At 39.4% G+C, this 17,437-nt stretch overlaps 1 protein-coding gene across 4 annotated transcripts in view; it reads right to left on the bottom strand.

Moving 5' to 3' along the window:
* The window catches only part of dscamb (Down syndrome cell adhesion molecule b), a 138,742-nt gene that overhangs the window by 96,970 nt on the left and 24,335 nt on the right, over positions 1-17,437 (bottom strand). For all 4 annotated transcript variants that reach the window (XM_061719102.1, XM_061719100.1, XM_061719101.1 and 1 more), the window contains exons 2-3: positions 13,879-14,196; positions 12,512-12,658 (exon numbers count right to left, since the gene is read on the bottom strand). In XM_061719102.1, coding sequence (XP_061575086.1) covers positions 12,512-12,658; positions 13,879-14,196 — 465 coding nt within the window. The remainder of the gene's footprint in view (positions 1-12,511; positions 12,659-13,878; positions 14,197-17,437) is intronic.

Here is a 17,437-nt window from a genome sequence, read left to right on the forward strand (position 1 = left end):
GGGTTTTTCATTCTTTAATTTGCTCTTGTAAGTCCATAAAATTCTGTGTTATTTCATATTACAGCAAAAATAGGTTGGAGTTGTTCTAAAAGCAATTTTAAGCAGTGTGACTGTGCATTATTCCTTTATAAATACCAGTCTGTGTGCATCTGGACCCTGAAAGACATTTAGGTTCACTTCAGATATGTTGATATTTTGGAAAAACAATTGCAATCAGGAAAGACATTAGACATTTTCACTCTGACCTAACTTCTGCAACGTGAAGGCCCTCCGGTTTCACCAGCTGTTGGGGAACTTTCAGCTGTACTGTGAGCTCCCGTCACAAACTATTAAACAAACAACTAAACCAGCACTCTACATGCAAATTTCAGCCCATTCAAAGGACTTGGTGAGTAAAGCTAGGCAAGAAACGTTGACATATGATTCATAGACTTTGGTTTTAATATTTATGCAGTGCTGAGCTGAGTCACTCACACTGGTGCAGAGTTTTTATATTAAAGACAGCTTTGTGAGTTCACAAATAAAATGATAAATCTGATTACTTTGACTGTATTTATAACTAAATAAGTCATTTGAATTGTTCTTCCATCATAGTTTTATGATTAGCATTAGCATTTTATGCACATAGCCTTTTATGTATATATTTTTAGGGTGTCTGTTCACCACAATAAACATGACTATAAAGCTTTCAGAGAGCTCAATCAGACCCTCCTACCACTTGGCGATAGGGCTCGGCTTGCTGCCGGCTCCAGACATCATGAAAAACCATAAACTGTGTAAAGAAATTGGATGTTGCCTTCAGATGAAGAAAAAACTTCAGCCAATTAGAAATATTTTTACACTGCATCCTCCTGAACGACATAAGGAAGACTAACACTTCTACTTCAAAACCATATCTTTTATCCATATCAGTTGGATAACATAAGCTTTATACTAGCATACAAATAGCAAATAGCTCCTTTCCAAGGAACAAATACTGAAAAAGCCAAGTGGAATCTCATCTTCACCGTGTTTCAGGGAAGGGAAGGAGAGAAATGGGAAAGAAAAAAAGGAAAGAAAAAAATGGGGAGTTTGGCAGGAAGAAATAGACAACAATTACACTTGCCCTAGGAGGCCGAGGGAACCTGACCGCGTTGCTATGGAAACCCAAGTATAGCAGAAAGTAACACAAAAATCAATTCAGACTGAGCTTATCTCTCCCTCTTTCACTTTCTCCTCTCATTACACAAGGCCTACACGGTAAGCTTCCACTCCGAATCACATCTGAATCCGAATTTGTGCAGCATTAATGAAAAAAAATCTAATATTTTCTTTGTTTTAATATCTAATGATGAATGCAAGTCAAAGTATATAGGACAAAGAAGGCTTTAAATGCTATTTTCTTTAATATAATTCTAAGAAATTACATAAAAGAAAGATGTGGGCAAGAATGCGCAACGGCATAACACAAATCACCCTGTGTCTCAGGAGCACAATTCATTCTTGCTCTCTTTCTTTCCTTTCTCTCCATCCTATTCACTCGCTTGCTCAGAGGGGCAGCAGCAGCTGTATGCAGGTGATAAGCGTGTGCAGCGATGGGTGCTCAGCTCTGATTGGCTGGCTCAACTCCTACGCTGATGTGAAGATTGCAGGCTGCGTCTGTCAAAAGGCCACTCCATTCATGGTTGTCACCTCGTGACATTACTGCCGCAAATGATAGTTTGACTGGCCACAATCAGAGAGAGGAGTCTGAAATTTACATTATTCCACCATTAATGTTTCTGTGCAACACATTGTCTTAGATTTAAGAGGCTATTATAGAAAAAGCGCTGAGAAGTTCTTTATATTATAAAACCATTGTAATAACGGGATAAAAGAAGAATTAGAAAAGTCTCAAAGAGCCTCGGTTTCTTTTAAAGAAACAGAGACACACAGTCTGATTATCTAAGAGACAGTGAAGATGCAGCAGAAACTGAATCTCTACAGCCCATGCAGCCCCTTGTTTTCACCACACCCACTTAGCAGCAGTCAGCAGGGAATTTGGGCGTTTGGATCTAGTCGTTGGCTGTGCAATGGGAAGGTGAGGTCAAAGACAAGCTGCAAGTACACTCAGTGTGTATATGTGCGTCTGAGTGCTTTCTCACACCAGAGAGGAGGCAAGAGGAGAGAAGACGAGCCTTGAAGAAAAATAATGATGCTTCATGCCTCATACATCAAGAAAAAGATGGAGGGTCACCTTGTGTTGAAGTCAGCTGGTCATTTGCCGCTGAAGGATTCTATATGAAAACAATTTGCCGTAAAAGCAAAAGACATAAGCTGGAATTGATACAACAAGCATGTCATTTTAGGTATTGATACATTTTGTGCATCAAATACCGAAAGACATGTTTTGAGAAGCAAGAGTGACTTATTTCAAGTCATTTTTATACAGATGGACATTAATAAAGATTAATAAAGTATAGCATGTAACAGTCTACATTGCTTCCATTAAGGGAAACGGTTTATACATTTAATTCTGTTGTTGTTCTCATATAGGCTATATATATATATATATATATATATATATATATATACACACACACACACACACACACACACACACACACACACACACACACACACACACACACACACACACACACACATATATACACATACATATATATATATACACGCTGTGATACTTTTTGTTTCAAATGGGCTTCTTTTAGAGATAACGTGTACTGAAAAAGATGTAAAAATGCAAAGATAAACAAATAGTTTTGGAGTAAAAGACACAGCTTTATCTCTTGTCCTGATTGGTGTCCAGCAGGTGCTCTAAGACCACGATCGTGTCTAATCAGTGTTACATATGCCCAGCATGAGACCACAGACTCAACGGCTCTGTGTGAAAGTTTAAAGAGGCTCAATGTGATTTACTGTATTTTTAAAGATTTACCACCCTGGGAGCAGAATAAGAGCGTGTATTAATCCTTGATTAGATGGAAGACGAGTGGGGGGGGGTAGAGTAAGAAATCCCTATTAGGGTCAGCGGGGTGATTTGAGTTATTAAGTGCCTTTTTTACTCTAATCAGTCACTTTTAAGATGGGATCAGACACTGCCGTATTATGGGACGTGACTGAGCTCCCCAGTTTGCCTTCATTTATCCAAGTTCTTCTGCTGGGAACATATGGACAGGAGCTCCACCACCTGTCACAAAAATGCACACCCAGTAGAGTTTATTATACGGCTTGTCCTGGCTGTAATTAGCTCACACCATGCTTATTACTAATCTGTGTTTTGGCCTGATTCCAGGCTGGTTCTGGCCTGGTTCCAGTCAAGTAGAGCATTGCTCTATAGCAATCTATAATATTCAGGAAGATGAACCCCTTACCTTTACCTGAGCCTCTCCCATATATAAATACATACTTCCAGCTTTCATCAGTGCTAGAAATTACCTCCTGTTATGTCTGTATTTTTAAGTTTCTCTAATGGTTTAGTTCTAATTCCCAAACTGATGTGAAATGAGCTTATTCTATGTAACAGATCTTAATAAAATAAATTCAGTTAAAATGTATATAGTCTTGATATTCACTTAGTGGATCTCAGCGGCCCGCATCATACAAATTTACAACATTACCATAAACCAGATTACTGCAGTGTACTGACTGCACACTCTTCCAAATCAGTGCTCATTTAAGCTTCTGTCTTCAGTCCAAGTCAAAAACAAAGAGGCATCCCCCACAGCCAAATTGCCTATTAAAGATGAGAGCATGTTCAGTCTCCCATTGCGCCCAGCCATCACCACCCTAATCATTCCCTGCCTAAACAGCCTAATGGCTGCCATATTGCTACTGTTTATTAGTAAACAGTGATGCAAGGAAGCCTATCTCAACAGTTGTTGATTTTGTCTGTCCGTATGGAGTATCAGCTGGGAATCACAGCCACCTCGCCAAAATGGGATCTGCTTTTCAGCCTCCTGTCACTAAACAGATTGCTTTATTGTTTTATGAGCATAGTAATTGTGAGTAATGGCTTGATCTAGTACATAAAGCTTAAATAAAACATTAGACAGAGCTTATATTAACATCTCGCAAAATCTGAGAGATGACAATATGGTTTCGTCTTGGATTTACAATTGAATACATTGTTTTGCAAGAATTGGAAAGGAGAGAATTAAAATGTGCTTTGCTTCCAATTAAATTTACAATTCTGCAGCACTGCAGCAGAGCTAAAATGAGCTCCAAAGATCACCTTAGGTTTAAGATGCGTTTGGGAAGCCCAGTCCAAGATCGATTTCCCTCCATCTGAGTCTCGGTAACCCTCCAATCGATCCTTATCAAATATGTATCACGTCCTCAAGCCCTCAGCACGGCTAAAATGGAGACTTCAAACAGCAGCGGCTCAAAGAGAAAGTCAGAGGAGATTATGTTTGTTTTTTTTCTTTCCAAATGGAAAACCTCATTACTGAGCAACGGTATGAAAGCAAGTGATAATGAAAAAGACATAAAAATCTGAACTATACCATAGAGAAACCATGACATGTTGCAAAAGCTGCAGAATGAAAAGTAATCCCAACTAATTCAAAATCTGTAATATCAAAGCCTTCAAAATAATGGCTGACACACAGTGAACACAATGCATGTACACACGAAAACAAAGAAAACACACACACACACACACACACACACACGCACACACACACACTCAGCAATCTCTGCTCTAATGTCACCTCTTGCTAAAAGGGTCTTCTCGCCCTCTTCCAATTCCCCAAACTCTCCTTCAGACAGCACTCATATGCTACAAATGTACAAACTGCATCCTTCTGCTCACATTCCCATAATTCTCTCTGGCAGCAGCAGCGTGATTAATGCACAAAACTATTGATTTTTTTTTCTTTGCTCTTTTTCTCAAATCTCTCTCTCTTTTTTTTTTGCTCCTTCCCCTTCACCCCAAAACACTTCCTACTTGACACACATTTACAGACGGTGATTATGCAGCTGAATATATCATAATAGCCGTTCTGTAAAACATAAATAAATAACGGCAATAATCACTGTAGCTCTTTTGGTTTCCGGGAGGCTGTGCGTGAGCGTGCCGGGGAGAAGGGTGCAGTGAAAGACAACGGTCAGCATTTCACTAACTGCTGATCTGTGTGGTGGTGGCGGGGAGATGGGGGGACAAAATGATATGCTGGGTTATTTTCAAACCATTTGGGTGCAGGATGGGTGCAGCATTGTGAGAAAAACTAAATATCTGTTCAATATCATGTACATCAGAATCAGAATCAGAAAAGGGTTTATTGCCAAGTTTGTTAAACACACACGAGGAATTTGTTTTAGTGATTGGTGCAATACAATACAAATATAAAAGCAAATATATAAGAGATAAAGTGTATAAACAGAAATGTACAATATGAGGTTTTTAAAGTGCCGGATATGAGTCTCTACAAAAGTGACTTAGGATGTGCGTTAATGTAGGGCTGGGCGATATATCGAGATTTTAATATATATCGATATATTTTCAAACACGATATGGTACGAGACAATATCGTTTATATCGATTTACATTTTTTTTTTAATGATGATTTTGATATAGCTTATTTTGTGACAAATTGACTTGAATGTTTTATTTGAGATTTGCACAAATGTTTTGTTATTTGCATAAAAAGTCTGCCTGTTACTGTCTACATTGTATTAATTGCACAGTGTATTTTAATTTAATTGTTATGCAGGAAAGGGATATTTGTTTTATTTTATTCAAGAAGCATTTTTATTCTATATATGCAGGCAGTTTATTTTTATTTCATTTGTTTTATACATTTTGATATTGTGCAGACCTCTGTTAATAAAGGTTCCTGTGTGATATTTGGCACGAGGCTTTGTATTAAAACTGACTGTTTTTTAAGGGTTTGCCTCAGAAAAAAATGAAGCTAACAGAGATGCTATGCTATAATGCTTTGGGGGAAACCCCAATTAAGGCACAGAAAAAAATATCGAGATATATATCGAGTATCGCCATTTAGCTAGAAAATATCGAGATATGACTTTTGGTCCATATCGCCCAGCCCTACGTTAATGTAACGTATAGTGGGATGGGGGGGCAGTCCGTGGTGGACGGGGGAGAGGGGGGACATACATACATACACTAAGGCTCCTATAGTGAATGCACACTTTCACACCAACATTTGCCTGCCAATTGATATGTGGTCACATGCAGCGTTCACAAACTCCTGCTTGAGCCATGACCCATTTTCCAGCCTAAAAAACAAGATCAACAAACTATGTTGGAGCAAGAAAGAGAAACATAAATCTGTAAGAGATTGAGGGCGTATGAAGGGAGACTGAACAGAGAAAGGAGAAGAAAAAACAGCAGTCAAAGTCACTCAGAGCTAAGTTAACAGACAACATAAACAGCACTCTGTTGTTTACCAAAGAAGAATTTTAAATACTTCTGTCTTCTCTGTTTTTCCTCTAATCTGCCTTCACTACGTTTCATTGCATCTTCTTTCCTCACAAGCTCATTTCTACCACTGTGCCCTCGTCAAGGTTGGGCCGACTTTGGGTGTGTTGAATTTATAGCCCTATCTCTGCCTGCCTCTCAGTGCCCTCACTGTCAATCTCAGTAAAAAAAATGGAGGCGGTGGCACATCACTGGCATGATAAATTTCTTCACCAGCAGTGATGCGGAAAGCCAAACACCTACAGTAGCCCCGTTGAAGACATCCTTAACGTTGCAGTGACTGGGCTGGCGGCTGAGACTCTGATTCTATTAGCAAGAAAAAATGTTTAATTAGCTTGTATAAACAGAGACAAGAAGCCACAACGGAGTGAGCAGGATGTGAGAGTGAGGCACTACAGTCAGCTTGAATGTCACTGACAATCTGAACTTTGTTTTTTTTTTTTAACTGATCCAGTCAGTAGAAGATTTATTTAACTGCAAAAAATTAAATAACTACAAAAAAAACTAAACATTTTCTGTATAGCAGGAGTTGGCTGGAGTACCGTACCAAGCAGGTTATGTAATGAAATGAGAGGAAAATAGAGGACCTCCAATGTTCAAGGCCAGCGGAGGAGGATGGAGAGAGGAGAAGAAAAGAAAAAACAAATGAAGCAAAAAACGCAGATGCAAAAAGAAAACAGTTTTTTGTTCCAAAGCAAGTCAGTGGCCACATCTGATATCTTCATTAGGCGCATATATGCATGAGGTAATACTGGTATAGACCTATACAGAAACCCTTTCTTCAGTCTGTGTGCAGGGTTAGCTGTGGTTGTTGACACGGACACGACCCAGCAGAAATGGTGAGGCCTCTGAGGTGGAGCCTCCAAGGAAAGGTCATGTTTTACTGGGATATAGGGATTTTAGAGGCAGAAGCAAAACTATCAGCTTGTGTCTTTTGCCCTTTTTCAATAGTATCGGTGTGAAAGGAAGACTGCAGTAAAGGAACGCTGTTGCCAAGAATGAACATAATAGCCCTTTTCAACACGTTGTTTGTCTGATAGGTCTAGATCCAGCTTGAAACTCCTGAGTGTTAGGACCTTAGAAAACCGGCATGTTTTTCTATGTCCAAAAAGCAACAGAGTCCAATGGTTTTATGGATTTAAGGTTTCTTCCATCATGTCTCTTGAACCTCCCCCCAGAATATGGTTTATTTAGACAGACCAGTCCTTGTGTTGTTTTCTCAGCAAACCACCATCTTAACATTACCTGCAAGCATTTTTAAAAGACTGACTATATATTTTTAAATAGTACTAAAAATTGTCTTTATACTTTTCTTTCTAGCAATATCCATAAAAGAAAGGTAGTGATGGGAGAACTTGATTGTGAGGAATGTAAAAAGGGGACTTTATTTTCATGTATTGACCCTGGATTTCTTTTTTTAAAATGCTGGATTCCTGAACATAACTTTCATAAAACTGTGATCAAACACAATTAAGATGAGAAAATGACAAGATGGTGGTATATCTAGGGAAGAAGAAAGTTTTACCAACTCGCACTTTTCCCTTCAACACATTCACAGCCTGCGCCTTAACAAAAAATAAAGCAGTCTTTCCTCCATCTCTATCTGAATCTCCAGCTTGTAAAGTTAGATACATAAATAAATAAATATGTACTGTACAAAAGTATGTGGGCACTGTGGTTCGAACACAGCTGCAGGTCTTTAGGAAGGAGTCTTTTACACTTCTATTATCTATGAAGTAATCCCTGAAAACTTTCTTTACTTTCTTTTGGGTTTTTTTTTTACAAGAAGCTGAATCCAAAAAGCAGAAGCACGTGACAATGCATTGGTATCTTTACTGTTTTTACTGCTTACTGCCAGTAAAACCTGTAATAAATTGCTTTATTCTTACTAAAAGACTAAATGAAGAATACATTTTATATTTCAACAATATATTTTAGTAGGAGAGGGCAATTAGGATATATTACAATCTTGTGGTCTTTTTTAGAGTAATTATTAGGGCCCGAGCACCTTCAGTGCGAAGGCCCTATTGTATCTGTAGGATTTTTTTTTTTTTTTCCTTTCTTTCTTCTGACAAAAGGGGGGCCTTTTTGCCCCCCTAAACGTGCCCAAAAAGTCACCAAATTTTGCACGCAAGACCGGCCTGGCGAAAAATTTGATATTTAATGGTATGCATTAATGGGCGTGGTGAAATGGCTCAACAGCGCGCCCTAGAAAACTTTGTGCCTCAAGCCCCACAATACGGTTTGATGTACATGCACAAAAATCGGTACACACCTGTATCATGTCGCAACTTAAAGAAAAGTCTCTTGGCGCCATGGCCGAAACCGAACAAGAAGTCACCCATTTTGAATTTGTATCATGGTGCAATGAAGCAGGGAAACATCTCAAACCTGCAGGGACACCGGCCCTCGAGGACCAGGATTGGTGACCCCTGACATAGAGAGTCGTGGGTGGTGTCATTTCTGATATGCTTATGGGGGACGGTGGCCATGAGTGCGAGGGCCCGTTCATCGCTGCTTGCAGCTTTAATTCTGTTTGTTTTTCTTTTGTCTGTCTTGCACATCTTCATGCTTTCTGGATTAGTAAAAGGATGGAGGTAAACATGCCTTCTTCTCTCAGGATAATCTTGTGAAGTCAAGCACATCATCATATGATCATCTATTTCCAGTATTCTGCTAATGATGTCTGCAGCCCATTTCAGCACTAACCATAATAGCCCATGTATTATAGGAGTATTACACGGTATTCTACTGTATCTTACATTATATAGTAGACCATTATCGACTAAAGCTATAAAGTGTCCTTGAGTACCTTGAAAGGCGCTGTTAAATAAAATGCATCATTATTATCATTAAGTAGTTCACATACTGTTTCTTGTAAAGAGATAAAAAAAAACTGCAGTCAGTAATGTAACATTGAGATTACAATCATTACATTGTAAGTATTATGACAATGTATACTGAAACTGTATTACGGATTGTTGTTTCTTTTTTTGTATGTTGTGTCTTCCTTACAGGAACCATTGTGTCTGCTGTTTCTGTTAACCCCTAAAGAAAAGCCAGTTTAGTTACATAATCGAAGCAGTAAAGTTGACAGATGAGACGTTTGTTGCAGACATTATGTTGACTTCACAAAGATGCTCTCTCTGTAGCTATATGTGTAGGGGTATATGGATCTATGTAAACAGAGTACACACAGATGCAGGGGAAAATGCAGAGGAGCTGATAGATTTCAGATAATGTTGCACGTCAGGAAGACTCGAGATTCCATGTAACAACAAACACTGTGCTTGAACTGCACAGCATAAAACTACATTTATTTAAATGAGAGTAAAAGGTTTCTAAAACAACTTAATGTTTGCAGCTTCTTTCATACGTGAGCATTCGTTCTGCTGATGCTCGTGTCTGCAACCAAGGCCAACAAGCTCATTACACTGCTGCGTACCATGAATGAGGAGAGACAAAAGGAAGGTAGATGGCAAATACAAAAACACACGCCATCCCAGCACTTCCCCTTTACAAAACCATGTCTACTAGACATGCACACACACAAGGTCATGCACAGGAAAAATACAACAAAAAACAGCTGCATAGACATGTGCGTTTGCACACTGATTCACATGAAGTGCAAGTGAAAACAGCAACATGCATGCATTTAAATTAAGGTCCACCATATAAATCCTCACAGGAACACAGTAGGACACAGCTCAACTCCTCCTCTCTGCTCTACTTTCTTTGTTTTAATTAATTAATTCATTTATTTATGTTGTCTCTTTCATCTCTCTCTCTCTTAGCGTTGTCAATTGTTTATCAAAAGCAGTGAAGAGGCAACCGGAGCCGGGCATTTAAAAGCTCCTGCTGGAATATGCATTTTCAAATTTATGAGAGGCTAATAGTATGTTAGTGGCAACATTAGGACCCGGTGAGCCTGCATCGCTCCTATTCACATTAAAAGTAGCCCGCTTCAAATGACTACTAAGCAGTCCTCATTCTGAAAGGTAATTCATATTGTAATTAACTTTTCAATCACAGATGATTAATTAAGACAGGCCCTAGTCTGTAATTATGCATCTATTTTTGACCCTAATGCAAATCAGTGAATAGTCAAAGATTTCAGCAGCTGCGGTTTGAGCCGGTTTATTCTTTACGGGGTGGTAGGTTACCGGTTTTAAAGAACACATTTACATGTCACATTATTAAACAGGTAGCCTATAGTTGACAGTGGTGAACAAAGATTAAGCTCTTTTAAAGAGTCTTCTTTGACATTTGCTCAATAAGAAACTGACATTGTCTGCCTTTACGCCGACATCCATTTGGGTCTCTAGGAAGAGTAATTTCTCTAGACCCGTCTTTTGTTCTCATTTTGATGTACGGCGAGGGTAGAGAAGTGCATTTGATGTTACCATTCCCCAACTAAAAAAACTTAAATTAATAATTCAGTGCAGCTGTTTTAGGTAGCTTTATTTTGTGTCCAGCGAGACTGAATTTTCTTTTATGAAAAGAAGAAAGGGGCTGCAGAAAAAAAAAAAAGTTAGAAAACTAGGCTGGGTCAAACAGCATCCAGCTGCCATTGTCATGCCCTGTTTGGTATCTTTATGGTTTCTCTCTCTCACCCTTGTGTTTTCCTCACACACAAGCATGAACACACACACATACAGACACACACAGACACACACACATACTAACCCCCACTTCTTGAGTAAACATACCCTCTCCATAACAGTGTGAGGTGAATCCGCTCATGCATCAGAATCTACCATCAAATATTTATCACTGAGCAGCAGTGATTTTGACCGTGTGCTCATGCTTTTGACAGCACACGCCTGCTGCAATACTTATTGGAGTAAACACGGACAATCCAATATTGTTGTTCTTTTGAAAGAAATATCAGAGAGAATACAGTAAGAGCCATTAAAACTTAGATGAATATTCCACAAGCTGCCAGACATGCTGGTAAAAAGAGTTGATGTGATTGGCAACAATAGATTTTCAGTAGGAAGAAACGGCGCATATAGAAGATTCTCACAGTCATGCATGAACAGATGTTTCTGATAAACTGCAGAATTCATACGAGGACACTTTTGTTTTAATATATTATGGGGAAGAGATCGATTAAAGCTCATGAGGCGCACCTTTCGTCAGTCACAGGTAAGATAAACATAAAGATGAGTAAATCTTGAGATGACAGAACGGCGACATATCTACACGATTGCATGCTGCGCAGTCTCTTGCTCTCTCTCTCTGTCTGTATCAGGCGATGTCTTCAACCTGCTGCTCGCAGCAAGTAACTAGAGTAACCTCCAGTAAATAAGTCAGTGGCATGGATCAGAAGACACATCTTCATGCTTGAGCAGACACATTTAAAATGCCACCAAAACACCGTCCTAGATTCTGCCCCCAGTCAAATGACATCAAGTGCTCACTTACAGGTCCCTGAATGCCCGACTATGAAGCAGAATCCAGCCAGCAGGCAGTACATGGAGCAATCAAAGAGCCAAGCATTTAACTTGAGTAAAAATTCACCCTGCAGTACATTCCTGGTGTCTTGTGTTATCATGCTAGATTCAAACAAGGAGGGGTAACTAGGTCAGTGCTGTGGGAAAACTGCATAAGCTCTGTCCCTTTAACCCTTGTCGGACTCGAAATAGAGCTACCTGAGGATGAGTAAGTAGAGGAGAGAAAACCCGTGATTCAAAGGGACGGATCATCACCATCCTCTGCCTAGTGAGCTGCACAATCTGCAGAGCCCCGGTAATGGCAGACTACAACAGTAAACAGGTAAGATGACTCACATACACATGGACAAACAGTACAGAGCAGAGCAGGGGGAGGAGCTGGGGAAAACAGCCATAAAAGGCAACACAGCCATTCCTGTCAAACATTTAATATCGCAAATTCAGCCTCGGTTTTTGCTCAGTCATAACTAAAATGCCTTGCAAAGGTCATTTCATCACTTTAGCTGTCTTTTTTTTTTACCCACCGGTATTACACAATAAGTTCCATACTTATCTTTCTCTGACCACGGATGCTTTGACTGCTAAAATCTATGTATTGATGTCTGTGTGCAAGCGTTGAAGAATTGTGCCATACCTGAGCTGAGTGAAACGGTGTCTTTCTCCCATGATACAACTGAAACGTAGGCCTCCACAGAAGCAGGAATAATGCACTTGAAGACAGCTACACTGCCTCTCATAGCCTTCTGGTCGGCCACTCTGACTGTGTAGGGTTCACGTGAAACTGTTCAAGAAGAAAAAAGTACATGTTAGTGTCGTTCACAGGAGATTATTACAATAAAGTATGGTTTGCTGTACAGGTTGAGTTTCCAGGCTCACAATTAAAAACTCATCTAAGAAAAGCACAAGCGTAGGAGAACTGACACATAATAACAAAACAAAGCATTGGTTATTATTTGCTTTTGCATGCATTCTCATGCAAGATGTAGTTTGAGTAAAGAAACCTTTTTGTGAGTCTCAAGTCTATTTGTCCACATATAAACCTTTCTGGCAGGAAAATATTTTATGATAGTTTTTATGGGGAGGGGGGTTGTGAGCCGCTAAATGAAATTTATGAGGTTTGAGTTTTAGATGGTGAATGCTGATCCTGAGTAGCTACTTCTCAGAATTTCTCCTTGATTCCCCAGACGGAGCTGTGACCACTGTTTGAGGCATCAAAGACACGAAAGACAAAACAACAAAACACAATAACAAGAACATGAGCAGTTGGTGAGGTTTAGGAACAGGCTCTGGTTTGGGTTAAAATACTTCAACTGTGAGGCATGTAATGTTGCATGTGGGAAAAGATTGATGCAAATGATCATGAAAATTATCTGATTAATTTAATAGTCCAAAGAAGAAGGGAATCTTTTCATTTTTGATTTAAAATCTTGAATTTTGGTGCATTTTTATTTGGTGTTGTTCTGGGCTCGATTATGAAATTAAATATTATGATATAGACAACAAAATGTGATGATGTGTATGTGGAATACAGGTATGCCAGGTCTTAGGAGGGTATTATACGATATCAAATAGAGGACCATACGTAAAACAAAGTTATATGGATTCTTTTTTAGATTTATGGCTATGATATTCTTTACAAGAGTACTAAACTAAAAACTTTTTCTTTTTTGTTTATTTTTAAAGTTTTTAAATACATGCTGAAACAAAGACAAGTTGATCTTTGTGACCATTTATCTTAGTCATATCCCCATTCAAACTAAAATATTTCATTTGCTGAATTATTGCTGCAAATCCTTTGACCTGTTTCTCTTTAGCTCGGGTGCATGACAGGATTCACCAGCTAGACACATTACAAGAATTCATCATAATTTCACAAAGTATCATTATTAGTTGCTGCACAGTCACAAGTTCATTCGTATCGTTCATGTCTTCTAGTGCAGATCATGCCAGTTTCCATTTGAAAGGTCTGCCTCTGCACCCGGCCCTCAGCTGCAGACTCACCAGCTTTGATGTGGACATCCTGACTCCTGATCTTGCCAGAAGGGTTCTCGGCAGTGCAGTAGTATGTGTTATCGTGGATCAGCTTGCTGAAGCTGGATGGCAGGAAGTTGAAGATTTGGAGGGTTCCATTTGGGTGGACGTGCCGGATGCCCGGGACATCGTAGATCTCCTCGCCGGTAGCCAAATACCACCGCAGCGAAGCCGGCAGCGCGCCACCAGCAGGACAGGGAACCGAGGTCCCTGTGGTGCTGGCAAATACTACCTCTTGCAGAGATGCATTGACAAAGTATAGACTGGAATGTAGATCTTCACTGAAAACTGAAAAGAGAAAAAGACAAGATATTTGTTTGTTACAACCATGTATTACAGTTTCTACTGTAGCACTTTCTGTTTCCATGTGATGAATTTCTTTACTGATATTTTATTTCATATAGTGTAGATCAGTTGTTCACATCCTTTTTGGGGTCCTGGACCTCCTGCAAATTTGTGACTCTTAGGACCTCACCCCCCTGCAAATTCAAGTTAGGGAAATGAAGGGCGTATGCCCACTGAAACGCTAGAGGGCTCATAATTTGAAAAGGATTATGTGTTATATTTGTATCAGTGTCCTGCAGTGATGTCAACAATGCAAACGGGTGCAAGATTTCTTATTAAAATACAACAATATACACTTCCAAAGAGTAAAAAAGGTCATGTTACCCTCTATAGTTTAGGTAGAAAAAGGTATCTGTCACATTTGAGTAAAATAATAATCTATTTCTAAAAATTTCAGAGGATCTTTATAAAATATATATATTTTATTATCGCGGACTCCTTGCAATTGCACCACGGACCACTAGGGGTCCGCGGATTCCCGGTTCCAAATCATTGCTGAAATCCTTTCATTAAAGGGGACCTATTATGAAAAACATGTTTTTTCTTGCTTTAACATATATAAAGTGGTCTCCCCTCGGCCTGCCAACTCAGAGAAGGAGGAAAGAAACCAAATTCTGCAGTGTCTGTACAGCCGCCCGCATGAGCCGTCCAGTGTGATGTGGATCTACGAGCCGTTCAGATTCTGCTCCCTTTCGTTACGTAACAAAAATGCGATTTAGATAGGTTGGCCTCCGATGCGTTAAAACACGCCCACAACTAACTCCGCCGGCCGGAGCTTCCGCCATTTTTTCGTAGCGGTGTATCGCGTCATTCAGGCAACCAATCAGCACAGAGCCTCATTATCATAGCCCCGCCCACTCAGAACCCCGCATAGATAATGAGGTTAGAAAATGGGAAGATAAAGACATGGCTCAGAGGCTGAATTTCTAATTTATTTAGCAAAAACAATCAAAAGCTTGTTTTAAAGACATTCAAGGCCTGTTTAAAATAGGTATTAGATGCCATAATAGGTCTCCTTTAAGTAAAATGTGTATGTAAGATGTCGATGCCCTAAATGAAGAAGATACAGATGTTGATATAATATTTTGCCAAAGATGTTAATTTTGTACTTCTATTTAGTTATTTTCTTCTTAGTTAGTTTTCTATTTGAAATTTTTTTAACTATTTAGTTAAAAATGGAATCCAAATGAGTTTTCTTCAAAAGTTCCTCTCTGTGTGTCTATTCATATATCACCGTCAGTCATTTTGGAGTCATTAGTGAATGTCCGTCCCCCTTTGGATCTTGGGAACATTAAATTACCACAAACTGAAATGAATTATGAAATAAGGTCAGTTGCCTTGATCATGTTCAAGCTTCAGTTTAAGCCAGCAACACAGTAAAGAGAATAACATTAAATTCACTTTGAGAGGAGCGTTCCCTGGTGGAAAGCACGGTAATAAATGTCAATGTTGTACCAATTAGCTCTTTAGAAATCTCCAGCTGTTTGAGTTCAGAGCGAGCAAGCCAGCACAGCACAGCAGATGTGAGGGACAGAGTTTGTTTGCATTTCATGCAAAAGCGCAGTGTTTGTGTGTATCGCGCTTCCTATCTCAGCCCGGTGATGAGGCTCTGCACTAAACAGCTCACAGAGGCACTGGCAGCTGGCTAGGACGCTCTCTAGGGAGAAAGCATTTTAGCACTTCATAAATTCCTAACAAGGTTTCAAATTGCCAACGTTTCCATCCTTTTCTCTGCTCCAGCAGCTCTAAACCAGCAATGAGACACTCCACTGACCTACTCATGTACTCAGGCACGTACACGCAACACTCATTAGTTGTTACAGACTATGAATGCTCATTTAAATGTATTTGCAAGCTGTTGATCAACACTTTTTTCTTGTAAAAAAAAGTTATTGGACTTCCAGACATCTGCGCAATATCTGAATGTGTTTATTAATTCAATAGTATACCTTTTGCAATAATTTGTATAAACTGATGACATTTTTGTCCAAAGGAAAGCTCATTTTAGCACAGGGAACAACACCATTAAATGAGTGCCACCCTTCCTTCTGGTGTCTTCTCAAAGTTTGACCATTTAAATTAATTTTTCCATCTCTTTTAAGACACAGACAGAAACTTGGGTCTCTTAAACCTTAATAAAATGGAATCGTACTTAACATAATTGCAAACATCTGAATGAGACACGCTCCTTTAAAAGAGTTGAATCTCGGTTTGATTTTAAGAGAGATCACAATACTTTTTTCTGAATATCGTTTGGTTTTATTTTAAGTACATTCATATTTTTTGTATTTCAATAAATGCTGACATTTATCAGTAAATAAGAATGTAATTAAAACAAAACAAAAATGGCCTATACATAGTATTGTAAAATATTTTAATAGTGTTTTGGAGGGGGGCAGCAGTCTCACAGCAAGAAGGTCCTGGGTTCAATTCCCGCCAGGGACGCTATGGGCGCTGAAGTGCGTGTTAAGTTCCCCCATGACTTCAGTGCCCACACCCTGGGTGAGGTTGGCAAAAGGGCTTTTCTGTGTGGAGTTTGGATGTTCCCTAACATGCAACAGTCTGGGCTACACATGCCCCCTCTGGCCAGCCGGGGACAGATGGGGTGGGGAGGATCTGGCCGGAATAACGTGATCCTTCCACGCGCTGCGTCCGGCCAGAGAAGCCCCACCCTGTCTGGTGAAAAGCAGACCTGAGCTCAGTGTAGGGCCTTCCCAGGGTTGGCAGAGGATGGCCGTGGGTGGGTGGTAGCAATGGGAAAAAATCGGGGATAAAAAATATAAAAAAAAAAAAAAAAAGGGGTTTTCGAGGCGTTTAATGGAAAGATTATTTGTACAGCAATTCAATAAGAAAATTGTGTATCATTGCACTGTATAATAGTCGTTATATACATATATATTGTATTGTATTCTCAATTATTTCACTCAATCTAATTTGTTTGTTTAAAATTGTACACTAATCAGCATAACAAACAGTTTATTAATAGTGTCAGCACAACAGTAGTTTTTAGCTCCATTGAGGAAAGCTCACCTAAACTTGGTCCATCGTCAAGCTATCTATAATGAGGTCAGTAAATAATGGGATGTTAATATCAATTTGTCAAAACAAAAACAAAAAAAAAGGTGAGAGAGGCTTTTCAGATGAGGAAGGAGGTCCACTGAGTTTGGGTAGAGCTGAGGAGAAA

This window comes from Cololabis saira, chromosome 4 (assembly GCF_033807715.1).
Source record: "Cololabis saira isolate AMF1-May2022 chromosome 4, fColSai1.1, whole genome shotgun sequence".
NCBI classification, from domain to species: domain Eukaryota; kingdom Metazoa; phylum Chordata; class Actinopteri; order Beloniformes; family Belonidae; genus Cololabis; species Cololabis saira.